General features: G+C 45.3%; 1 protein-coding gene across 2 annotated transcripts in view; it reads right to left on the bottom strand.

The window, feature by feature from the left end:
- Positions 1-27,291, bottom strand: part of LOC144936855 (teneurin-3-like) — a 473,986-nt gene that overhangs the window by 151,130 nt on the left and 295,565 nt on the right. For both annotated transcript variants that reach the window (XM_078864031.1, XM_078864032.1), the window contains one exon: positions 20,017-20,124. In XM_078864031.1, the coding sequence (XP_078720157.1) occupies positions 20,017-20,124 (108 nt within the window). The remainder of the gene's footprint in view (positions 1-20,016; positions 20,125-27,291) is intronic.

Below are 27,291 nucleotides of genomic sequence, written 5' to 3'. Positions count from 1 at the left end.
GTCGAGGGCATTATCTTTCCATCAGCTGCGTAACGCTGTGCGAAAGCTACCTGATATGTCGCTCCACACGAGGCTTCGGGTCTTTTCGGCCACAGTCATGCCCTCCCCTCCTCGATGCTTGCGAAATGTGGACCCCCTCTAATGGAACATCTGCGCTGGTTAGAGAGATTCAGGCTGACCTGCCTACAGTCGATCCTGGGTTTAACCTGAAGGCTGGATTGTGTGAGGAACTCACAAATCCTTGAAAGATCTGGACACATTTCCATCAGTGAGCTTCTCCTGCGGGCCAAGCTGTGTTGGCTGGGTCATGTAGCCCGCATGCCCAGCCACCAAATGCCCAAGCAGCTTCTGTTTCGATGTATAGAGGGGGCTGAATGGGTATGACACGGGCCGGAAAAGAGATGGCCTGATTTGGTACAGGACGATGTGGAGCTGAATTGACTTGCCGAAGACCGGCACCAACGGTGTCAAGATCGGCCTCTACAGAGGAGGCTCATGAAGGATGCTACTGGGCAATTGGAGGGAGTCAGGCTACAACAACGGAGGGCAGAGGAGCGACAATCACAAGTGGAGCACCGGGCGACTAAAATGCAACAAGTTGGTACTGTAGGGGGCACAGCTGGTGCATCTGCGAGTCATCTCCGTCAGTCAACCCATGGTCTGTCCCATGACCTCCTGTCAGCAAACCTTCGACACTTCACGTGGCCTCGAAGTGCACCAGGCCTGGCATAAGCATCGTGGTGACCTCACCACCACTTCATGGCGAATGCCGGCTGTTGTTGTCATGACACGTGGGGAGCGAGCGGTGGTGCAACTGTTAGCACGCTGTGCTACAAACCCGAAAACCCGGGTTCGATTTCTGACGGCCAACACCAGTGACAATTATCTGAACTGGTCCTAGGCCACCCCTAGGTCGACTCTGTCTAAAACGAGTACCAGGTGTGGTGTGTTATCATCGCCACTCGGGAGACAAAGGTGGTACTAGCCACCCACCCCCTTGCATGCCATGCCGGCCTTCATATGTGCTCGCGAACATCACCTGCCCCAACAGTCTGTTAAGGCTACAAAGGGGGATCTTTGTCTTTGTATGGGGTGGAGGAGGGGCTCAGCTCCCTCCAGCCATACGACGCTACGGAGCAGTTGGGGGTGCTACAAGGATACTAGACTAAAATACAGGAAAATAGCATTTCGTACACGTAAATAAGCCATCAGCGCTTCATCCGCAGCTCGCGGACACACATTTAAACTCCGTGACATGATCTGCTCTCCTGTGCCTGGATATGCTTTCACACTCCAGCGGGTTCCCTAATTCAAAATTCGATTGGGAAATGATAATGCCATTCACCTTAAACCTAAATGGCGCCCGCTGAGCAAATAGCATCTACTGTTTGCCTTTGCTTATAGTCTGATATCGTATGAGCTTCTGAGCATCAGTAGGTGATCATGTGTAACGGTAATCCCCTTGGCAATATGAGTTCATGGGGGGCGTTACTCGGTACCAGCAGCTTACTCGCGTAAATTGTCCTTTCATTCTAGATTCATTTCATTGTTATCCACACTAACTGCATGCAAGTACGATTTACGTATTGTATCCCTGTAATGACCAGCATGCGTATGTTTACCATGCTGTGTTTCCTGCATATGCTAGCTCTGTTTCTTATTGATTGTACAACGGTGCTCCTTTCAACTCTCATGAGCTGAGTTCCTATGAGTGCTCTAATGGTATCAAAGGGCCATTCTTCATATGTTTAGCAAACAAATGGGCTTAATGTTCTGACAACGGCCACTTCTACTGAAGTTTTGTGCTCCAGCAGAGGAATTAATTATTTATCTGACAAATGGCAAAGACAAAAATCTCCCGTATAGCCTTAACTGACTTTTCGGGCAAGTGCTGTTAGGGAGCACCTATGAAGGCCGAACACTAACACTACTGTGCCCCACAATTAGCACATATGCATGCACGTCCAAAATAATTCAATGCATGACTATAGTGGTGAGTGACATCTGAACTGGTCTTGCCCCCCCCGCACCCCTTCACCAACCCGCACTAACCAGCATGATGAAGTATGGTCACACATCCTCCATGATCAACACAGCATGGGGGGGGGGACCTTCATCCAGCATTGGATTGAGAAAGGGATGCAAATGATTAAGTTGTGATGATTACGTATGCAAATTTATCACGCAGATTAAAGAGAAGTTTAATTGTATTTTCGCTCGATAAGTATTTTTAGTGCATTCTGTTCCATTAGGCTGCCCGTATAAATAACACATTGTCTTTCCCATCAATCTTAAAATGTTAAAATGTAAAACCTCACTTCTGGCGACGATGCATGACGCATTGGTTATCTGCTTGGACTCGACTATCAGGTGGTTGCAGGAACATAGAGATTAAATAAAATATTGGGAAACGGAGCAAGCACAAGCTGCACATTGAGATCCAGCCGTATAACAGTAACGTTAAACCGGCACCGTTGTACGGCTCGGATAGTTGGCGTGATGGCAAGACCGACACGGTAGAGGATGGAATCCTTCCATAACAGATGACTCAGGAGAATCGGCTGCATCTTCTGGCGAAACGAAATCCACAACAGCGAAGTGTACAAGAATACCGGTTGCCCTAATATCACACAAAACATCGAGAGACGGTGACTTGGATGGCTCAGACATGTTCTTAAAACGGACCAGGCACCATACACCAAAAATTGCCCTTAGATAGACACCACTGGGCAAAAAAAAACCTGGGAGACCCAGGATTCCTTTTGACCGTCAAGGACGAGCCGGTAGCAGTGATCGACGTCTCTTGGGGCGAGGCTTAACATGTTGCCAAGGACAGAAAGAAGTGGAGGGAACTCATTGCGGCCTCGTGTCCCACTGGGGATGAAGAGGATTAACAAACTAGCTGTAGTGACATAGAATTGGTCACTACGTAGCATAGTGCTTTCTGCTGGCAGGGAAGGGCATCTGCAACTTGAAGCAGCTCTGACTGACAGCAGGCCACGTGATAGACCCGAGAGGGATCTAGGGGAAAGATTACGGAAGGGACATGTCGGGAACCCGCTAGTAGGTTCTAGAAAGGGGGCGTGGCCAGGGTGGAGCGAGGCCATGCTGGGAGGATAAAAGGGGACCCCGAGCGAGAGCTCGGGGCTGTCGTTTGGAGTGGGATTCCCGTCGTCGTCGCTGTTGAAGATCGTCGCCATCGCCGCTGTCGTCTCGTGCCTTCGTCGCTGTCACGTCGTCAATTGATAATTGCGCTGCTAGACGTAATTGGCTGTCTCTGTTCAGCGCCGTCAGTGTCAGACAGCGAGCGTTGTGTTGTAGGCTAACAACAAGTGTCGAGTTGCGTATAAGCGAGAGACAGAGAGAGTGTAACAGTATAGGGTGTGTATTGTATAAAGTGTGCAAAGTGTGCTCGGTGCTTAATTAAATAATTGCCTCCAAGAAGTTATGTCTCCAAGTCAGTCACTACATAACGAACACATCGAAATCAAAAGCCTTTCTTTGTATTCCTGCACAGTGCCGACATTTTGATGTGGATTTAGGACAACACGTTCCTTGACGTCCAATATTTTGTTTGAGAAGTTAGGCGTGTATTGCCAGAGTAAATCCTAATATATAATTAAGCCTCCTCAACGAGCCCAGGAGTGGAAGAGTGGTGCAGTGGTCGGTGCGCTGCACGTTGAACCCAGCGACCCGAGTTTTTTTTCTCGGCCATGGCAAGCGTCATGGGCAAGTGCTGTCTGAACCAATCATTGACCAGCAAAATCAAGTGTGGTCAAAGCCATCACAACCAACAGGGCATGGGGAGACACTCACCCAGCAGTGGAAAGACAACAATCTGCAAACTATCGTTATTATTATTACTCGAATGGTTCAACAACTGTCTGTAAAAAATTTAAGCCGAGGCTTCATCTTTTATTTCCAGTGACACACTTTACAACTAATGTGCTAGGCACTATACACATTTTTGAGCCATATATTTGAGGAAGTATAATTTACACAATTTGGATATATATAACTTCTCAATACAAAGGCATCTCGAGGTGTTGTATAGAAAGAGTGTAACATGGGAATCCTAGTGGCAGGATGTATATTTCTTTATTTAATTATTCCCTGAAGAGAGAGCGAGAGAGAAACAGTCAATTGCATGCAGTCGCTTTAAGCACACGACAATATTTCAAAAATCCAATGTCATTCTATGCTTGCCATTCAAACATAGCAGAAATGAAATGTGGAGATACACTATTAGCAGCGATCAAATTTTGATAGCAAATCTCATCCTGTATACTATATATATTATATATATATAAAAAATATTATCATTAAAGAAACCCAGAATACAAAGTAGATTTTCAAAAAAGAGGGAAACCTATGTACTGTTTTACATAAACGCAGTTTCGGATTAAACAAGAGGGTCTCTCCATAAATGTTACACGACAGCGAATTCAGGCTGAGGCAATCAAATGTATCATTGTGGCTTTTATAATATAAATGAAGTAGTGAAAGTTGAGAAAATATTTCAGAATCACCAATATGTTATGACAATCATGTTTTGCTATAGAATAGCAAGGGACGATAGACAGGTTTTTTTTACAACAAAAATCGCTTACACTACAGAATTTGGGAATAATAAAAGCAGCTAATGAACCTGAAATGAATTTTTGTAATTACAACACAAAAGCACATTTATAAAATCAATTGCCAATCAGGTATCTGGAACACATCCCTGTCACAGCTATGAAATGTAACAGAACCCAAATGGGTTTGCTGATTGCAACTGGAGCAAGCCCCAGGAACCCAGCAAATAAATTAACAAAGGCTTGTAAAAAAAATCATCATGATTCAAACATTCAGGGTTTATAGAATGAGCCGTTTGATGTGCTTTGGTTCGTAACAAGAATGTAAGAACGTATCTGCAATTGGGTCTAACATTCAACAATAAGTATTGTAAATAATTACATTGTCTTATCTCTTGCGGGTTTGATTTCATGATTTACTTTCAAAATTGAAAAAGAAGTATTCATTTTCTTTACACCCTATGTGTACTTAAAGTTGTAAATCAATTGCGTAATATAAAAATGTACAAATGTAAGTATTTATTTTCAGACAATTTACTTACTCAATTTCCAAGCAATTGCCTTTTACTCTGTACTGGACCCACCACACAGTAGCTATCTGCACTGAGCATGACAATTATATTGAACAAGACAAAGACAAATATCCCCGGTATAGCCTTAGCAGGCTTTTGGGGACAAGTGCTGTTAGTGAGCACCCTTGAAGGCCGGTACGGTACATGAGGGGGTGGGTGGCCAGCACCACTCCCCAGTGACGATGATTACACACCAGACTAGGTACTTATTTAAGGCTGAGTCGACCTAGGGGAGGCCCAGGACCTGGTGTTGGCCATGAGCAGGAATATAACTATGGTCGCCGGGTTCATAGCACAGCGTGCTAACCGCTACACCACCGCTACCCACAATCATAAACACACACACACGTAATTGAGTGTTCTCCTAGACTCAGACCTAGCGCTCATCTATAGATCAGCAAGATAGTGTATTATTTGTCAATAACTGCTGTAGACATTCAAATTTCCACATTTTATTACCGAATTCAGGCTGAGGCATATTACCGAATACAGGCACAATCGGGGTAAATAATGGGACTCAATATGCAAGCATCATGGGTAGTTATGGAACAAATTAAAATAAAATGTTCAGCCCAGTGTCAATCAAATGCTGGATGAAGGCCTCCCCACGTCATGTCAGTAATGGGAGGGTTGTTCGACCATACTTCACCATGCTGGTCATTGCGCATTATTGGAGTGTGCCACCGGACTGGTTTAGATATCACTCACCATTGATGTTAACTGTGGCTGAGAATCAAACTCCAGTGGCTGGGATCATAGTGTGGTGTCCTCACAAATGCCCCACCATTCCACGTTGATCGTGAAATTTTGCGCCAGATTCTGTTTGTGGTTGCAATGGCTGAAAAACATCACCTAGACATTTCCCCACGTTGTCAGTAATGGGTGCATTGTGCCAATGGCTCTGTCACTAGAAACATTGCTCTATCCCCATTTGTACCATTCTGTTCAACTCAATTAGCCTAAATGTAGCACAAGGATTTCACTGTCGAACAATTTGCATGCATCGTAAATAATAAATCCTCACACGAATAATTGGATGCATGTACAGTGATACCTCGGTTCACGAACGCTTCTGTTCACGAACAACTCGGTTCACGAACAGAAAAGTTCATAACAATCTGCTCCGGTTCACGAACTCCGCTTCGGTTCACGAACAGGTGCCGCGGCCATTTTAATGCTATTTCCAGGCTGTCACGTGGTCGTGACTTCCTGTAGGAAGATCGTGGAGAGAAGCAGAGACGCAGAAAGAAGTACTGTGAGTACTGTGAAGACACTTTCAGTGACTTTTTGCTTTTTGGTGTGCTTTTTTGCACATACAGTACTGTACTGTACTACTGTACTGTACTGTACAATACTGTACTTACTGTATTGTACAGTTCACCCGTTTGAGTGCTTACTGAAGTCATCTCAAGCAAGGTTAGTGTTCTCTCTTTATACATTACTATACTGTACAGTACTAATGTGTATTGTAATTTGTTTCATATTTTTGTGCTTCAAAAACCAAAAAAAGGTCAGAACGGATTAACCGGATTTACATTGAACCCTGTGGAGAAATGTGCCTCGGTTCACGACCAATTCGGTTCGCGACCAGAGTCAGTTCACGAATTAAGTTCGTGAACCGAGGTATCACTGTATTGTGAGTGTAAGAATCCATTGTGATTGACCAATTCATGCATCGCCATATGCCGACACCTTAATCTACTTTACATCCGTGAAACTACTGGTCATCTGATGAAAAATAACTTCATAGCTCATTGCATTCCTCCAGTATAAATAAAGATTCTGATTCTGAATCAGGCCCCAAAGTATAGACAAGCAACAAAAACCAACGCGACATATCAACTGTAAACCGTTTTGCCACTATTCAGTGGCTTAAAAAAATGGCCCAAAGTGTTACTTGAATTTTTGCACTCAACTCCCAGCATTCAAAGTGATGTTGTAGGTGGGAAATGGAATCAAACGGCTATTTTAATAGCTAGAAGCCATCCCTGCACTGTAGAATAACAACATTACTTGATCAGAATACAAATCTTTCTTGAGGCTGGAGGAATCCGATGAGCTTTGAAGCTCTTTTTAACCCTTTCTGGCAATAAAACAGGTGTCAATATATTCAAACACCAAATAGATACCTGGAATGTAAGACAACGGCAATCATTGCCAAGTCATCAATTCCAAAGGAATAGCAATACCTGATCAAACCAAGGGCGTCAAAACCACCAAGATGTTATGGGCTACTAAAGATTCACAAACCTGATGTCCCATTAAGACCCATAATTAGTACAATAGGCTGTGCCACATACAAATTAGCCTTATATGTAACGAAACAAATACAACCCTACATCAGAACACACGTGCCAACAAGGACACTCAATTGATGTTGATCATATTGACGTTCTGTGCAAAACTCGTTACGTCTGGCCAACACTAATTAGAGAATCTACAGGTTTAGTGCCGCTTGGAAGCGAATCATCAAATAATATTGTTTAAATGCATGGGGATTACCTGTACGCAGACATTAACAGGTACTGATATTTTATTTCACGCAAACGACAGGGGGGACATGCATAATGTGCATGCATAATGTATGTTGATTACCATATGAACAACCCAACCGACAATGGATACCTATTGTAATGTATATGCATTCATGAATCCCCACCCCCTTCGCACGTGTGGGCTCACAAGTGACGTCATCACATCTATCCCTCCATTTAAGGAATGAAACATGATGCTAGTTGTAATTACTGGCAAAACGTCGTACTCAGATTGTAAATGTTGTGGATTTGCTCTCCAACTCACTGGGGCTATTCTTATTTTTCATACTCTGATACAAGCAAAAAAAGGTCAGATGATATCACAGAAACAAAACTGCTTGTAAGTTGGATTTTTCGAATATATCCAGCCATGGTTGATTGTTTTAGCCGTAGATAGGTCTTCCCATTAATATAAAGAATACAAAATTGTGATACTCCTCTGGTAATGGTGCACAAGCACAAATAACAAAGGCACAGCAAAGATCATGATTGACACTTCTACCTATGGAGATTAGGCATTGCCTGAACCATCACCTTTTATTTAGTGGTTTCCTATATAGGGCAGTGTTATTGATCAATGAGTCTATTGTCAATAATAAAAAGAACCAATAATAATAATAATAAAACAGTTAAGTTCAGTACCTAACCGTTTGTCATGTCTCAATATGGTTGACTTTGAACTAAATAGATTGCCAAATGAAGTCAGCAAACTCAACAACCAATCTTGATTTGAAGCTTTCGTGACTACAGGTATTCATACTGTTTGGCTCTTTCGGTAAAGTCACGTAGGTAGAAAAATAACTTAACAGATCACGACGTTATGATCGCAACACAAGCGATCGTCTTCAGGTGAAACAATACAGCACTTACCCTTAGGTTGTACCCACCTCAAACGTATATGCGATCGAAACGTCATGATCTAATAGTTATTGTTCTATCTATGTGACTCTACCGAAAGAACCAAACAGTATCAACAACCAATATTTAAACACGAACCACATTCCCGCGGTGAGTTTTGCTTGCATTAATGATGCGCCAGATGGCACGTGTACACAAACTAAGACGAAAAATCCATTAATTCTACGTAAAACGTGATACATTTTTACGAGAACAGGCGATAGCGTGATGGCCATATCCCACTTCAAAAACGGCTGATGAATTATGAACTCATTAGACAAGAATCAGCCGCCTGATGAGTGTTTGATGTGCCGGTGCAACATGAATGCTCGAGAATGTTGACTGGCACATCAGGTTGTGATGGGACCATTGCAAATAGAACCATCTCTGCAGAGTTGTAAGAGTGAGATGCACAAGAAGGCATTCTCTGCGCTGCACACAATCACAATGAATCCGTTGCATGTGTGCAATGCGGTGGCGCTGAGCAGAACTGTTATCACTGTAAGCTACCGAAACTGGTAACTCTTACCCTTTGAAAGGAGAAAGTAGCATGAATTCACTGACATGCCAAAACATAGAGTTTACATATTGTAATATATTCATATCTAAATTATATATGTATTGTGTATGTCTCTGGTAAATACAGATTTTAAATAGTTTAAAAATAAAATAAAACAAATATGGAAGGAACCTTGGAGCTTGTAAGGCATCGGACATGCGCTCTGTGCACTCGATTCAAAAACTGAAATTTGTCCAAGAAGACGGTGACTAAAATTGCAAAATCAAGTCACGTGAGGCGCACGTCAAAGCCAATGCGCCGTGCAAAAAAGTGGGCCAACCCTGACAGCTGTCTCATTTGGGAGTGTTTATGCTCAAGAGCTCTGCCCTGCCAGCACACATGGCTCCAAGTTAAAAAAGAAAGGGGGCATGGGCAACAGGTAATTTGCATATTTTTTGTGGTAATGAGAAGGATGTTGTCAGAAACTAGTTTCATCAGAGAGAGCTCAGGGCCATGCTAAGGCATGCCTTGGGGCCAGCTGATGGGCAACTATGGATTATTTCGTCCATGCAAAGCATAAAATAAAAAATTGACAAGGCTACTAACAGCACAAGCTCGGGCAGGTTTAACCATTTCGGAAATTGTGCGTTTTTGAACTCTGAATTTCCGGAGTAGTTTTCAAACCTATTTTTAGTGTGTGGGAGTTTGTTTTTAATGAACACAATGCTGGTTTTTTTACACAGCCATAAATCATTGCTTCATTATACTTCACATCCTTTATGTAATGAATGGAACTGATCGAGAAGAAGTGGGAGTTCAATGAATACAATTCATAGGCAAAAATGGTTAAACACTAAACAGCGCACAAGTGTCAGAATGAGAGCTTGTTCAAAAACGATAAAGGAATTTCAATGGAGTAATGGCCTTTTTGTGTTTGTCTCTGGTTTGCAACTTTTCTTTCTTTATGCCTTCAAGTGACAAAAGTGTTTCCTGTTGTGTGGAAAATGTAGCTACAGATTTATATTTTTTCGTGTGAGAAAACACTAAGTCTGTTTTGAAGAGCTCAACTTATACTTTCAATATATAATCGGTGTTTTCCTTTGATAAACTATATAAACATTGCCCAACATTTAAATAAAATGCATGCTTTCATAGGCAGGCATGCGTAGTCAATTAAAGAGCATGTGCTGTTCAAACACGATTATATTTTCTTCACACACTAAAACTATATATATAAGATAACACGTATCTGAAAGAGTTAGGAAACAACATTTCCTCGGTCCAAATATGTTATGGACAAAAAAAAGGCTAATCAGTGCAGCTTGATAGAAAATATAACTTTATAAAAAAATGCCTTTAAACTTTTTGGTTCTTCGACCAACTTGAATGTCTTTTCTAATGTACTGTACTTAATTATCCCTGACCAGAATTTGACTTGACACCAATCACTGGATTACACGCTCATGCACAATTCTATTTTGCACAAGCACAACTTGTGAAGTTTACTTTTGAGTATGACTTTCTCACAAAGCTCATCTATTACACAACTAGTCTTTAACTTTTTTTAAAGTAATAATAACATCCTATGTCTAGCACCAGTTTATTTCAATTAACGTGTGCAAAATGGCAAGTTATTAAATTCGTTTAATTGACTTACACATCCCTGCGGGGAAATGGCATATGTGTAAGAACAAAAAGACCTCCTGCTGTCAAACAAAATGTTTCATTGACTACAGATGTGTACATGTAGTCTGTTGTGAATGTCCAACTTTGAAGCTTGAAACGACAATAATCTGCTGGATGCCACAATTATAAGCACTTTGAGTGTCTCGGTGACGAATGCACAATTACCCTATTTTGCATGTTACGTAAATCTTATAAATGCAAAGTTGTTAATCACCACCCACGATATACACTTATACAGGCTTTGGCGGAAGTGGTGATGTTTTAGATTTGCGCACTGCACTATGAAACCGTCTGCCCGTGTTACATTCCCGGCCATGGCTAACATCAAGCGGGCGAGCCACGATTCTAACTGTTGCTGGGCCCCTATTTGTCAACCCGCACAGTCGCAGTCTGCTCAAAAACCTTCACAGCCAACGTGACGTGGGGAAACCGTCACCTGCCAGTTGATCAATACAGAGATGTAAACGATCATTTGTGATAACTGATCAGACCTCAATTACAGGTCCTCCACTGCCTGTGCATAGTCATTTAAGGATACGAGCTGTAGCTCGGACCACAAATTGAAGTCCATGGCTTTGGTGTTATCCTAAACTGCCAGACGTCTTGGCTTCATGTTTTGTCTCTTCTAGCATTGATCCTCATGGCATGGCTCTGAATAAAAACAAAGCTGAATTAACGGCATCCGTACGAACACAATAGGGGGGGGGGGGGGGAACAAGGCCGTAGCCATGGAGTCAACATTGGGGGGGGACCAAATCTTCCAGGGGGTCTGGGGTCCCCCCCCCCAGAAAAAAAAAAATCGAAATTTGAAAACTCATTTCCTGCCATTTCCTGCCTAAAATATAAAAAAATTCACTTCCATATGGGATGGACTTTTTGTTGTTGTTACAATAATGTCTAATAGTGTATTGTATTACATTGCTGTTTTTTTCTTTTTTACCTTTTCTTGTTTCATTTTATGTAATGGCAGAGATTAGGGATTCATAAAGTACAACCATAACCACAATCATATAAACATAACCTATGCATTGTTATATGAAGACAAGTCCAGATATTGTGGCCAAGGTTGAGCAAATTGTTCTTTTTATTTACATAGCATCGCAATTATTATCATTTTTAATATTTTTATAGCAACGTATTGTGGGGGAGGGGGCATTTTGAGCATATTTGATGTGTCCCCCCCCCAATACTAATATATAAACGCCCAGGTCTGTCTATCTGTGATTCTGTCATTCTGTGATTAATGCGGCACGGATTGCTTCAAGTGCGTCACGTGACCGCGAGCAAGAGACGGCTGAGTGAGAGTGAGGAGACTGGTGAGTGAGAGTGAGGAGACTGGTGAGTGAGAGTGAGGAGACTGGTGAGTGAGAGTGAGGCAGAGCCGTGCTCCGTCCACTGTTGCCCTGAGGGACCCCCGTGCTCTCCACTGCTGGCTTTAGAGAGAGCCGCGCTGTCTCCACTGCTGCCGTGAGGGAGCCAGATGAGCTCTCTCCGCTGCTGCCCTGAGGGAGAGCCGTGCTCCGTCCACTGCTGCCCTGAGGGACCCCCGTGCTCTCCACTGCTGGCTTTAGAGAGAGCCGCGCTGTCTCCACTGCTGCCGTGAGGGAGCCAGACGCGCTCTCTCCACTGCTGCCCTGAGGGAGAGCCATGCTCTGTCCACTGCTGCCCTGAGGGAGATCCGCGCTCTCTCCGCTGCTGCCCTGAGGCAGAGCCGTGCTCCGTCCACTGCTGCCCTGAGGGAGCCCCGTGCTCTCCACTGATGGCCGCCTGAGGCTTGCGCTCCTGGGGTGCGCTCCCAGCAGCGGCTGGCGGGGCCGTTTGTGAGAGGGCCGAGGGAGCCAACGGAGGGAGTCGATGGAGCCGGGTGGGCCGGTGGAGCCGACGGAGGCTGTGGTTGTGCCTGTGGCGCCCCCGAACAACCACATACTACGTTGTTGGGGGGCGGCTATGGCGCCCCCCAACAACCTGGTAGATATTATAATTACGGCCTTGGGAAAAGTATAGACAAAACAATAAAATTACCTATATTATTCCTCCCAAGTTTTACTCTGTCCAATATAGCCATTGTGTTCTAACAAGTACAAGTAAGAGGGTCATGAACAAATGGTGGGTTATATAAACAGATAACCTTGTATTCTTAGGTTTTTTCGGTAAAGTCACGTAGGTAAAAAAATTAAAAGTAATAAAAGTAAAATAAAAATAAAATAAAAATAAAATAAAAATCACGACGTTTCGGAGGCAACACAAGCTTCCGTGTTCAAGAGCAACGACCCCGATACACGTTCAAGTAACACTGCACCGTGTTTAAATTTTCTAATTTTGGTTCTGACTAAGCAGCGCTCACAAAAGTTCAGTGGGACAAATCATTAGTGAGGCAGCTGCATTACAAACAGCATGAACCGTGTGGCATCTGAAAATGTTTTTGCTGATTCCATGATATTTTACGCCTTAACTTACATGAAAAAACTTGACAGGCTTGAGCCGGAACTCAGCGCTCATGCTGAATTAAATATTACAGATACAAGAATAATCTCTTGGGACTGAAAATTCCCAATGGGTATTTGTAATAAGTGGACACCTCGGCTATGGATATGTCCTTCATAAGAAGCGTAGTCCAATTAAGGGTATAAAGAACCTGACAAGGCAGACGGAACCAAATGGACCCCCCCCCCTCCCTCTCGTTTGTAACCTTTCTCATGTTCTTTTGCATATCAACACAAGCACATTCGTGCGACATTTCATTCCAGGAAAAAGAAGAAAAGAGGGAAAAAAACCCACCGCGATGACAGTCCACTCAGGCTTGTTGTAAACAACACTAGCGAAGGCCTCCACAAGCAGTGTTGATTCATACCACTTGCCCTTGGTCCCGCACAGCATTGTGCAGGCAATTCTGGTTGCCACAATAACCCATCTGTTACTCATTCACATTATAATTTCCCACACATTGGAAACCCGTAACTCTCTCACTTGTTATTCAAAGTATAGGTGAGAAAAAACATCCATTCTAGGAAATGTGTGAAAAATTACTATAATTTCGTGTGTCATCGTGACACGTGCAAATTCGGACAAAAATTTTTTTTATCTTATCGAAATGATGTGTTTTGAGTATTTCCAGCACAGAATGTATTATTATTATTATTTGCTCTGAAGAGACTGATCCAACAACAAACTTGTTGGCTCACAGGTTGAGCGAGCGGCTCACAATCGTAAGGTTGCACCGTTCAAATTCATGTTTTGGCGACTGACTCATGAGCCCATCATCCCACCGGGGTCAATAAAAAAAAGTACCACTGTGTGGGAAAGTGAACAGTGGCTCTTCTCTGGAGAGACTCGCCCTCACTATAGGAGTGTGAAATGTCTAACTGCTGCTCAGGGCTGTAAATAAGAGGAGCACTGCTTCAGTTCTAAATTGAGTGAAAAAGATATTATCACTTTCACTTTTTTTGACAAGAACAAAAAATGTAATTAAAACTCGCAATGCTCCAGGGTTATATTATATTATCACGTATTCTACTTATAAGAAGTATATATATAATTACCATGGCAATGCATACATATAAATAAGTTAGTATATTATTGTATGTTTTTATTTCAGTCTATACCTTCACGTATATAGGGTTATTACTGAAATCTACAAGATGTAAAACATCATTGCCTTGACCCCATTAATGTAGGAATTCTGTTGGTGAGCAATGATTGCATCATTACCGTATAAATATTCATGTCTATCCAATTTACAAGCTAAAGGTGCTAATTAAAAACGTATTTCTTCAGTTTAGGTATATTATGCGAAAACAAGGTCGTGTTAACTACTGTATATGAGTGCCGGCATGCACGTGTGTTGTATGTTTGATGAATGAACGTCCAATCATATGGCGCGCTATCACCTAACCATACATTTCCAACTGCAGATCTCCCCCTAGTGCAGTGGTTCTCGGAGTGTGGGTCCCAAGGCCATCGGAGGAGGTCAGCGACGGTCCTCCAGGTGGTGCGTGAGGCTGTGATGCAAACGCAGGTTGTGTGCATACTTTTTGTTTCGCAAAATAATTCATATTTTACTCACGGTAATTAATTAATTAAACTACCCTCACCCCAAGATCTAAATGCCTCCCCTATATATATATAAAAAAACTGAAGCTGCATAAAAAGAAACATATTCTTAGGTTTTTTTTCGGTAAAGTCACATAGGTGAAACATAAAAATTAATAAAAGTAAAATAAAATAAAAATCACAATACTTGATACAGCTGTCGTGGCTGTGACGGTTCCACCTGAAGACGGAAGCTTGTGTTGCCTCCGAAACGTCGTGATTTTTATTTTATTTTACTTTTATTAATTTTAATGTTTTACCTACGTGACTTTACCGAAAAAAACCCTAAGAATATGAATCCTTGCAGTCACGAAAGCTTCAAATCTAAAAAAAAACATGTTTTTACGTTCCGGTAATATGAATCATTTTGTATTACTGGTATTTAGAGAGATACGTGAATGAGCTTTGTCACCAGGGGTGGGAGGTCTGAGTGGTCCGCGGGACAAACAAAGTTTGGGAAACACTGCCCTGGTGGTAGCTGTCCCAGTACGGCATAAATGTACCTAATAGCTGGCTTGTCGAGGCGTAAATGTCTGCCAGTAGAGGGTCAGTGATTGCTATGAAATAGCATGTGCGTAATTAATCGAGTTTTTCTTTAGTTAAGGGAGTGGGGGGGGAACAAGTGAATCCAGAGGAAACCGATGCAGAACCAGTGGTAGAACATACAACATGCAAACTCCATAGAAACTCCATACAAACTCCATACAAGTACAAACTCCACGCAGAAAGGCACCCGAGTCAGGAATCGATTCAAGTCCGTTCTTGCTGTGAGGCATGAGTGTTAACATTGCGGCCACCCTGCAACAATCTGAAATTGGATCAACATCACATCTACCGAGGACATTGAAGCAACGCTAGACACATGACCTTTTAAAATATTATTCCATTGTTTTGAGGTTCAAGTCGTAAAACTAATGTAACAAAATGCAAAAAAAAGAACGGAAAAAATGTCTTGCAAATTGCACACATGGGTGGTAAGCTTGAAAATGTCACTTCATAGCATTTGCTGGAACACATTGTCCAGGCTACATGATGTAGCACGAGTGTCGGTCAGGATGGAAAACTCTGAAAACTTTCAAATTTACAAATAAATTTAATGAACAATGGTGATGACGTTATTGTGTACACGGAGACACAGATTGAGTCGAATGTTGGTTTTGGTTTTCAGGCCATTGCCTAGGCTTTATATCATTTTAAGCATAGTTCAAATAGAGCACACACTTCCTTTCATGAATCATGCCTTTCATAATTGCGTACAGATCAATAATAATAGCGATGCTAATTTACTGTCCTTTGTTAAACAGTTTGTTATCTTTCCTCCACACCTCTGATTAGCACGGCATGGCGTGAAAGAAGTTCAACATACATACATACAATCCCTTGCTGGATGACCCAAGCCTATGTAGGGTCAGTCACGGGGGTTATTTAACCATACTTCCCCACACTATTTAGTCCTGGTTGGCAAAGATGGGGCACAGGACTGGTTCAGATATTACTTGCCACTTATATTAGTCGTGGGCGGGAATCAAACTCAGGTTATCTGTTCCACAGCACCGTGTGCTAACCACTACAAAACTGATCCCAAATTATGTACTTGTTTTTCAACTATATATATTATAATAATTGTTTTTTTACCCTTCTATCTGGCAACAAAACTGACACCTTTTTTTTACAAGGAGTCATGTTTGCATAGACCACAATACCTGCAGTCATAATGCAAACAAAAAACATAACTCTGATAATGTATGCACTGTCCTTGAAGTTGATTGGTCCACACCCGAGACAGCTTTCCTTAGAGCCTAGTCTCACATAGGTTGGACCAGATGACGCCAAAAGGCGCACAACTCAAAGACAATGCATACATTATCAGAGTTATGTTTTTTGTTTGCATTATGACTGCAGGTATTGTGGTCTATGCCAACATGACTCCTTGTAAAAAAGGTGTCAGTTTTGTTGCCAGATAGAAGGGTAAAAAAACAATTATCATATGTTTTACTGGCAAATGAGGTTCCAATGGTATATATATATATTTTTAAACTATTAACTATTTATATTCCACAAGGTAAGTCCCACTGAGCTATATAGCTCTTTTTTCAGACGCGACCTGGCCACAAATGATAGCTCAACAGAGTGGCTTGTCACGTGGAAATGTAGAGCAGCCAAATACTCTGAACGCGTGACGTTGATTCTAAATGTGGAGGGAGCAACCGGAGGACCTGGAGAAAAATCCACGCGACTCCAAATAAAGAGCACGCGTCAGGGTCGGGATCGAACCCACAAACTACTTTCTACGAGGCAAGGTAGTTAACATCTTCGATTTAATGTATCATTATGACGCTCATTTACCCAGTAAAGCCTCACTGAGTCTCAAGACTCTCATTCAGGAGGGTCCTGCCAAGTGTTTTGCAGTAGGGACGATGTTGCTGTTGTGTAATCCCTATTGAGGAATTTACAGCTAAATGTTTGGGCTTTGGGATGTTTGCCAGTTCCAGTTAGATTGTACATTTGAGTTGCTTTATGAACTAAATCGAAAAAAGCAAATTGACATAAACAAATGATATACCATTATCTATCTTCCATGGATTCGAGTGATTACCCAAAGCGCCTCTGTAATACCAAGGCAATAACTGTACTAACTTTTCTTCCTAATTAACTAAATTAAAGCACTTCTCCCTTCAACACTTGCTGGTAACATCACCATGCAACGCACGAGTTAACTGCACTCGCAGTAGCTGAAACAGACATAAAATGCAAAGAGTTTTTGCACCGTTAATACCTGCGAACGTGAACGTGCACATTTGTTGGGAAGGAAAGGGGTGGGGGGCGGTGCGGTGTAAATCGACGACGCGAAATGGGTGTAAAAGGAGGCCACGTTTAATGCTTAAAGCCATCGCAAAAGCGGGCAGTGCACGCAAACACTTGCCCCGTGTGCACGGGCGCCGCTAATTGAGGTGGCAGGCGGCATGTGGGGAGGGGAGGTCGGCAGGAGCCTGCACATTCATCACGCGGCTACGACGCCGCTAACAAACACTCAGCCTCAGCAACTAAAGTGGCTGCCACGACCCGGCTCGGATTTTTTTTCTGTTAGTTTTCCCAACGTTCTCCGGCCAACCAGAAGTTTTCCCCCAAAAACTTCCGTGCGGTCTGACTTGTGGCCGTTTGTCACCAAGGCCGTTTCGCTGCTGATACAGGGGTGTAGCGTTAATGGGACGTATTGAGGTTACACCCGACTTGAAACACAGACAAAGATCCGCCGTATAGCCTGAAGAGACTGTAATGACAAGTGCTGCTAGCAAGCACTACTTTCAAGGCCGGCACGGCACACGAAGCGGTGGGTGTCCAACACCACGCCCGGCCGCCTTTGTCTCCCTAGTGGCGATGCTTACACATCGCAGCACCAGGTACTCATTTGAGGCTGAGTCGACCTAGGGGAGGCCCGGGACCGGTTCAAATAATCGTCACTGGTGGTGCAATAACCGCTACACTACACGCGCACGTTCGTGTAAGTGTACCTATCGTTTCAACGCTCCATAAGAGGCACAAGACTGGAAGACCGCTAACAGGCACATGTCAATTGGCCCGAAGCATCCCAGAGCCGCCATTCGCCTTCCCTCGCTCTGTAAGATTGAGTGCAAAATTTCAGCCTTCACTGACTCCATGGACGCCCTGAGCATCTCAGGACGCCCACAGCGCGTATTTATGGGATTTTGAGGCTTGTAGCCAGAGAGGGCAATCGTTTACAACAACAGAATAACTCTTTACTATTAGGAAATGCTATATCACTGGGAGTGCAGCCATCAATTGGCAGAAAAGTGGCTTGTAAACTAAATAATTAGGAGGGAAGTATGGCTTAAATTGCTATTTAACTGAAAGGTGGGCAGAGCTGAGTGGTTAATCAGTAATGAGCGGCGGGCTAGACACACAGCACACCCTCATGATTTAATAGAGTATGCCGCGGGATTCTGTTAATTGAATAGTCATGCTGACGTGAGAGAGCAAGGGCGGAACTGTGAGCAAGGAAGGAGGATGGATTGGTTGTGTCCAGTGAGTCTGACCTTTTGCACCATGGCTCATGCAACAGTACTAAATATGTCCTGCAGTAATGAGCTCCATGGCGCATGTTGCGAAATAATGCAAAGGTATGCAATGACAATATACACGGGGGAGGTGTTTTCATTTGAAACCCAATCATGAATTCACGGAGAATTAAACTTCATTCGAAAAAAGCCGTGCATTGTTGTTTGATGGAATTCCTCCCCCCCAGAGCTACCTTGGGAGATCCCTTCAAGCAACATCTGGTTCACACAAAGGGACACATTTTCCCACCATCTCTGCGGACGAGTGTAACGCGTCCACGCATGACTATAAAACTGATATAAAATTTTGAAAGATGGATTTTTTTTCGAAATTATCATGACAAAATATGTATATTTTTATGCCATGGTTTTTGTTTTTGTGTACAGTTTTCGCTGAACAGACTAATTACCATTAACATACTTGAGAATGCGCTTTAATCATAATTGCTTGGGTTTAAGCAAAGGATCCGTGAGGTGAGAATCTTGAGTTCTTACATTGAAACTAAACTATAAATAATTTTTATTTTACCAGGTAAGGCCCACTCAACTTTATAGCTCTTTTTCAGAAGCGACCTGGCCACAAATGATAGCTCAACGAAGTTAGCTTGTCATATATAAATATATAACAGCCAACTAAATGCATGTTTCTAAATGTTGATGGAAAACCCGTACCACGGGGAGAACATGCAATCTCCAAATATACAGGCTTCAGGATCAAACACATAATCTCCTGTATACCACGCGAGGTAGTTAACATCTCGCCACAGTTGCGCCCCAAATTTAAACCAGGCGAGGTAGTTAACATCTCGCCACAGTGGCGCCCCAAATTGAAACACTGCTGCCACGCACGCTCCGTATGGCACAAAAGCTAGCAACATAAGACGACAAAGTTAACAGTCTGTCAAAATAAAAGTGACATGGGAAGCGATGCGGGGTTGCTTTTGGAGGCGTTTTGACTTTTAACTGGGGGAGACTCATCGATCCAAAGCACCCCAATCCCCCACGAGTGACTGGCACGGGCCCAGGCGCTGTGCAAACGAGCGAAGTGCACGGTGCTCTGTGCCCCCCGGGACCTCAGGGTCTCACCTCTTCCAGGGAAAACGACGGGACCTCTGGTCGGGCCATCAGGACTTCCGGCAGCTCCCTCCTCCACGGGTCGCTGCAGGCGCCAGTCAAGCCCATACACGTGAAGCACTGCACAAAACGACACCGCCGGCACCAAATTTGCACGGGGGGGGGGGGGGGAAACACACACACGGGAAGCACCAAGAGCGTCAGTGAAGAAAGCGATTCAAGGTCCAATAACAATTTCCAATACAGGAACCGCAATCAGGATTCAATTTTATTTTTTCATGTCTTAAAGCGGGGCTTAAATTCTGCCGGAGAAGACCGGGACTGAAAATATCCTCGCATACATCGCATGCATAAATGACATTTCATATGTAACACGACAGTGCACTTTAAAATGTAACGAGCAATCCGCACATCGTTTGGACATGACAGTCCATCCATTCTTTCCAGCCAGCCAGAAAACACTTTTTTTATATCGCGATCATTGTCTCTCTCGCTCTCCCCACCATTCTCTCTCCAGCTCTGCACTGTGTATCCCAAAGTCTTGCTCTGCCTCTGTTTTTTCTTTTTTTTTACGATCAGTGGAAACAAGAAGATGCTCGGTGTAGTCGGCACTTTGCTTCGTTCATCATTTCGTATTTTTTTTCTTTATGTAAACCCCCACCTCTCGCTCACTCTCTCGCTCTCTCTCTCGCTCTCTCTTCCTCTGTCCCCTATACTTCTCCCTCCCCCTGTATCCCTCTCCCCACTCCATTCTATCTTACCCGCTTCCCCCCCCCATCTCTATTCCTGTCTCTCCCCCCCCCCGCACCCTTGCTCTCCTTATTCCCACCTCTCAATCTCTCCTGCCTCTCCACAATCCTCCCTCCCACCGTTTCGTCGCTTTCGCTCGCTCTCCTCTTTCAGTTTTTCTGTCTATTTTTCCTCTCCGTTTCATGCCCTTTCACCCTCTCCCCCACCCCTCTACCCACCACATTCCTCTTCATTTTTTCCCCTCCCTCCTCTATATCCGTCCTCTATCTCCCTCCCTCCCTCTATCTCTGTTGTCTATCGCATTTGCGTCCTTTGAACGTAACCGTCCTCTCCCCTCCCTTCAGCCAGCGAGCAAAACTTGTTTTTCTTACGCAGTATATTATATGATGGCATCTCGCGCATTTTGTGTGGGATACATGGCCGGGGTAGAGGGTGGGTGGGTGGGGTGACGCTATGTTAGCGCGATGCAGGGACACGGCACAACGCTTCGATGTGCACGGTGACTTGACCGCACACTTGCCAGCGCACCAGCCAGGAATCTCAGGCAGGAATCCAGCGAGCAAACTTCCTTCGAATACAGCACGATACGATAAAGGCAGCATGAATTGCGCCGTGAGATGACATCGTGCACAACGTGGAATGGAAAAGTGTATTTCTCTGCATCGAAAGGGAGATCTGTTTTTTGTTTATTCATTGCTATGTCACAGGATTTGTTATATGCTGGGATACTGTTGTGGATGTCATATTCATGGCATTTTCTTTAATATGTATGAGCTGCTGTGTAATGGCAGGTGAACTGTGTCAGACCTATTTGTTAGCAATGCAGTTATTAGAATTTCATGCATGAATTGCAATTTCTGCCGAACGTATCAAATACATCTCAGCACATTAAGCTGATGGTCATATTTCCTCGTATTTTATTTGAGAAAAACGATATATTTTTTTACGAAACAAAGTAATGTTCATAACTACTACAAATTTGAGATCAAATCTTCCTCGCAGACTTTTATTTTATTATTCTAAAAAAGCATTTCCTCATGGGTTTCAGAACACTTTTACAGCTTTATTTTTTGCACGCAATTAATACTTAATGAGGACCGTCTTCAACATACACTTTGAAATCCTGAGTAACTAAATACATGGCACCTAGGATATTATTGCCATTACCACCAGGATCCCATTAGGGGCTCATTAGTGGGAAATGAATACGTTTTAGAGGAATAATTTAATCGAAATCCACACCTACACCTGTACATTCATTGCACGTCCAAAACCACCGAGGCATCAAACATACTTCTCAACTTTAAACATGTGAGCAAAAAAAAACACTTCTTTAATTGCACGGGAATATATATTATTAAAAAATATCAATTGCATGTAACAGTGTAATTAATACATTGCCTATACTTCATATATTACAACGTAACATAAATTAGTTCCATCCCATTATAGGAATGTGAAATATTCACAACCAGAGGTTGGTCAGTTTAACACGTAGGCTTTTGCGACCAATATTATCCACAGTAGAAGTTTTTGGGTTAGATCGCATGAATATAAATGTGTCGCTAAACCCGCCACCACCCGACACAGCCAACTAGTAAGGGTTGTCACGTAAACAGAACATGCCAATTCGTTACTAGTACAACACACCGATGCGTTGGAGAGCAACCCCACAACATTTACAATTAGAGTACGACGTTTCATCTGGAATAACAACCAGCATCATCAGGCGACGGACAGATCATTGGAGAAATCCTCCTGTTTCGGTCTTAAATTGAGGGATAAATGTGATGTCGTCACTTGTGAGCCAATTAGGTGCGAAGCCCAGAGGGGGGTGGGGGACAGTTAACAGCCCATTGTAGGGATGGGAAATATCCACAACTAGAAGCTGGTCAGCTAGAAGAAGACAATTCCACTAGATGGTTGGATACTGTATAAGTGGTCCTTCAAGGTCAGGTGAAAACCGCAGGATGTTGCTGAAGGGATGAGGTGATGGCGAGATGTGGTGGCATGGTGGCATTGGCCAAGGTTGTCACTTGATCTTGTTCAGGGACACCAGAGCATGACCTCGTGCTGGTTTTAGCAGGCAGAACTGGCTTTTCGATCAGGTTAATGGTGATGTTATATCCTGAAGCAGAAGATTAGTGCTGGGACAACATCACATTTGCAAATGTGATTTGTAACCGTGATCCTTGCCTGTGTATCGACAGCTCGATGTTAATGTGGCATTTTATTGAGCGATCGTGTGCTATCTTTGTGTCGTCTGGCATTGTTTTGTTGTCGTTCTTGCTGTCTTGCCCAAGCATGATACATCGAATATATGTAATTAATTTATTAATGTATATATACTTTTCATATTTAGTGACCTGCTTACTTTCTATATTTTGCACCCATACTGGACATCTGTATGTGCTCTCTCCTGTGAGGACCAGCTCTCTCCTGTAGGGACCAGCACTCACTTGTAGGGACCAGCTCCCTCCTGTGAGGACCAGCTCTCTCCTGTGATGACCAGCTCACTCCTGTAGGGACCAGCTCTCTCCTGCAGGGACCAGCTCTCTCCTGCAGGGACCAGCTCTCTCTTGTAGGGACCAGCTCTCTCCTGCAGGGACCAGCTCTCTCCTGTAGGGACCAGCTCTCTCCTGTAGGGACCAGCTCTCTCCTGTGGGGACCAGCTCTCTCCTGCAGGGACCAGCTCTCTCCTGCAGGGACCAGCTCTCTCCTGCAGGGACCAGCTCTCTCCTGCAGGGACCAGATCTCTCCTGCAGGGACCAGCTCTCTCCTGTAGGAACCAGCTCTCTCCTGTAGGAACCAGCTCTCTCCTGCAGGGACCAGCTCTCTCCTGTAGGAACCAGCTCTCTCCTGCAGGGACCAGCTCTCTCCTGTAGGAACCAGCTCTCTCCTGTAGGAACCAGCTCTCTCCTGCAGGGACCAGCTCTCTCCTGTAGGAACCAGCTCTCTCCTGTAGGGACCAGCTCTCTCTTGTAGGGACCAGCTCTCTCCTGTAGGGACCAGCTCTCTCCTGTAGGGACCAGCTCTCTCCTGCAGGGACCAGCTCTCTCCTGTAGGAACCAGCTCTCTCCTGTAGGGACCAGCTCTCTCCTGCAGGGACCAGCTCTCTCCTGTAGGGACCAGCTCTCTCCTGTAGGGACCAGCTCTCTCTTGTAGGGACCAGCTCTCTCCTGTAGGGACCAGCTCTCTCCTGTAGGGACCAGCTCTCTCCTGCAGGGACCAGCTCTCTCCTGTAGGGACCAGCTCTCTCCTGTAGGGACCAGCTCTCTCTTGTAGGGACCAGCTCTCTCCTGTAGGGACCAGCTCTCTCCTGTAGGGACCAGCTCTCTCCTGTGGGGACCAGCTCTCTCCTGTAGGGACCAGCTCTCTCCTGTAGGGACCAGCTCTCTCCTGTGGGGACCAGCTCTCTCCTGTAGGGACAAGCTCTCTCCTGTGGGGACCAGCTCTCTCCTGTAGGGACCAGCTCTCTCCTGTAGGGACCAGCTCTCTCCTGTGGGGACCAGCTCTCTCCTGTAGGGACCAGCTCTCTCCTGTAGGGACCAGCTCTCTCCTGTGGGGACCAGCTCTCTCCTGTAGGGACCAGCTCTCTCCTGTGGGGACCAGCTCTCTCCTGTAGGGACCAGCTCTCTCCTGTGATGACCAGCTCTGTCCTGTGGGGACCAGCTATCTCCTGTAGGGACCAGCTCTCTCCTGTAGGGACCAGCTCTCTCCTGTGGGGACCAGCTCTCTCCTGTGGGGACCAGCTCTCTCCTGTAGGGACCAGCTCTCTCCTGTGGGGACCAGCTCTCTCCTGTAGGGACCAGCTCTCTCCTGTGGGGACCAGCTCTCTCCTGTGGGGACCAGCTCTCTCCTGTGGGGACCAGCTCTCTCCTGTAGGAACCAGCTCTCTCCTGCAGGGACCAGCTCTCTCCTGTGGGGACCAGCTCTCTCCTGTGGGGACCAGCTCTCTCCTGTAGGAACCAGCTCTCTCCTGCAGGGACCAGCTCTCTCCTGTGGGGACCAGCTCTCTCCTGTGGGGACCAGCTCTCTCCTGTGGGGACCAGCTCTCTCCTGTAGGAACCAGCTCTCTCCTGTGGGGACCAGCTCTCTCCTGTGGGGACCAGCTCTCTCCTGTGGGGACCAGCTCTCTCCTGTGGGGACCAGCTCTCTCCTGTGAGGACCAGCTCTCTCCTGTGGGGACCAGCTCTCTCCTGCAGGGACCAGCTCTCTCCTGTGGGGACCAGCTCTCTCCTGTGGGGACCAGCTCTCTCCTGTGAGGACCAGCTCTCTCCTGTGGGGACCAGCTCTCTCCTGTAGGGACCAGCTCTCTCCTGCAGGGACCAGCTCTCTCCTGTGGGGACCAGCTCTCTCCTGTGGGGACCAGCTCTCTCCTGTGATGACCAGCTCTCTCCTGTAGGGACCAGCTCTCTCCTGTGAAGACCAGCTCTCTCCTGTGAGGACCAGCTCTCTCCTGTGGGGACCAGCTCTCTCCTGTAGGAACCAGCTCTCTCCTGTGATGACCAGCTCTCTCCTGTGGGGACCAGCTCTCTCCTGTAGGAACCAGCTCTCTCCTGTGATGACCAGCTCTCTCCTGTAGGGACCAGCTCTCTCATGTGAGGACCAGCTCTCTCCTGTGAGGACCAGCTCTCTCCTGTGAGGACCAGCTCTCTCCTGTGAGGACCAGCTCTCTCCTGTAGGGACCAGCTCTCTCCTGTGAAGACCAGCTCTCTCCTGTGAGGACCAGCTCTCTCCTGTGGGGACCAGCTTTCTCCTGTAGGAACCAGCTCTCTCCTGTGATGACCAGCTCTCTCCTGTAGGGACCAGCTCTCTCCTGTGAGGACCAGCTCTCTCCTGTGAGGACCAGCTCTCTCCTGTGAGGACCAGCTCTCTCCTGTGAGGACCAGCTCTCTCCTGTGAGGACCAGCTCTCTCCTGTGAGGACCAGCTCTCTCCTGTGAGGACCAGCTCTCTCCTGTGAGGACCAGCTCTCTCCTGTGATGACCAGCTCTCTCCTGTAGGGACCAGCTCTCTCCTGCAGGGACCAGCTCTCTCCTGTGAGGACCAGCTCCCTCCTGTAGAGACCAGCTCTCACTTGTAGGAACCAGCTCCCTCCTGTGAGGACCAGCTCTCTCCTGTGATGACCAGCTCACTCCTGTAGGGACCAGCTCTCTCCTGCAGGGACCAGCTCTCTCCTGTAGGGACCAGCTCTATCCTGTGATGACCAGCTCTGTCCTGTGATGACCTGCTCTGTCCTGTGAGGACCAGCTCTCTCCTGTAGGGACCAGCTCTCTCCTGTAGGGACCAGCTCTCTCCTGTAGGGACCAGCTCTCTCCTGTGAGGACCAGCTCTTTCCTGTGGGGACCAGCTCTCTCCTGTAGGGACCAGCTCTCTCCTGTGGGGACCAGCTCTCTCCTGTGGGGACCAGCTCACTCCATTGGGGACCAGCTCTCTCCTGTGATGACCAGCTCTCTCTTGTAGGGACCAGCTCCCTCCTGTGAGGACCAGCTCTCTCCTGTGATGACCAGCTCTTTCCTGTAGGGACCAGCTCTCTCCTGTGGGGACCAGCTCTCTCCTGTGGGGACCAGCTCTCTCCTGTAGGGACCAGCTCTCTCCTGTGATGACCAGCTCCCTCCTGTGGGGACCAACTCACTCCTGTGAGGACCAGCTCTCTCCTGTAGGGACCAGCTCTCTCCTGTGATGACCAGCTCTCTCTTGTAGGGACCAGCTCTCTCCTGTGGGGACCAGCTCTCTCTTGTGGGGACCAGCTCTCTCTTGTAGGGACCAGCTCTCTCCTGTGGGGACCAGCTCTCTCTTGTGATGACCAGCTCTCTCTTGTAGGGACCAGCTCTCTCCTGTGGGGACCAGCTCTCTCTTGTGGGGACCAGCTCTCTCCTGTGGGGACCAGCTCTCTCCTGTGAGGACCAGCTCCCTTCTCCAGCAGCGAGGGTGCATATCAAGTGATCTGGTGGCGCGATCACTGCGATTTCACGGATGTGGCAGTGCGCACATCGGTTTACATGCGCTCACAAAAACATTATTCGAGGACGTTCTTGTGTTGCTCATTTTGAAGCTAATTAACTGACTCGTTTTTTTTTCCCACGACCAGTCAAGCGAAACCGAAGCACTTTCAGTGCTTGCTGCTGGAAATTACTTTCAAAACAATGTAGGCACTTGTAATTTATAAGAAAATTTTATTTTAAAAATGTTAACCACATATTTGTGAATTTCACAATTTAAACAGACGAGGCTTAAAATACACCATATTTTGCCAACGATGGCATAAATGTTCGTATTCAATTACACCTATGCTTAGTAGTGTAGTTTAATGTTTTATATGCTAATCTCGCTTTATTTTATTCTTCAGCAGGTTATTTTGACACTGCTTCTTCTTCTTTCGTATGGCGGATGCAGATGCAGAGCAACACGCACAGTTTCACGTTCAGGTGGTCAAGCCAGATAACTGCATCAGGAGCAGCGGAGTGTTTCGCTGTGATATCATTCTACTTTACTCAGTAATATTTTAGAGCCGTTTATCAAGCCACTGCTGGAT

The sequence above is a fragment of the Lampetra fluviatilis genome, chromosome 17 (assembly GCF_964198595.1).
Source record: "Lampetra fluviatilis chromosome 17, kcLamFluv1.1, whole genome shotgun sequence".
Classification (NCBI taxonomy): Eukaryota; Metazoa; Chordata; class Hyperoartia; order Petromyzontiformes; family Petromyzontidae; genus Lampetra; species Lampetra fluviatilis.
The sequence above is the reverse complement of the archived record's forward strand: the minus strand, read 5'-3'. Positions and strand labels throughout refer to the sequence as shown.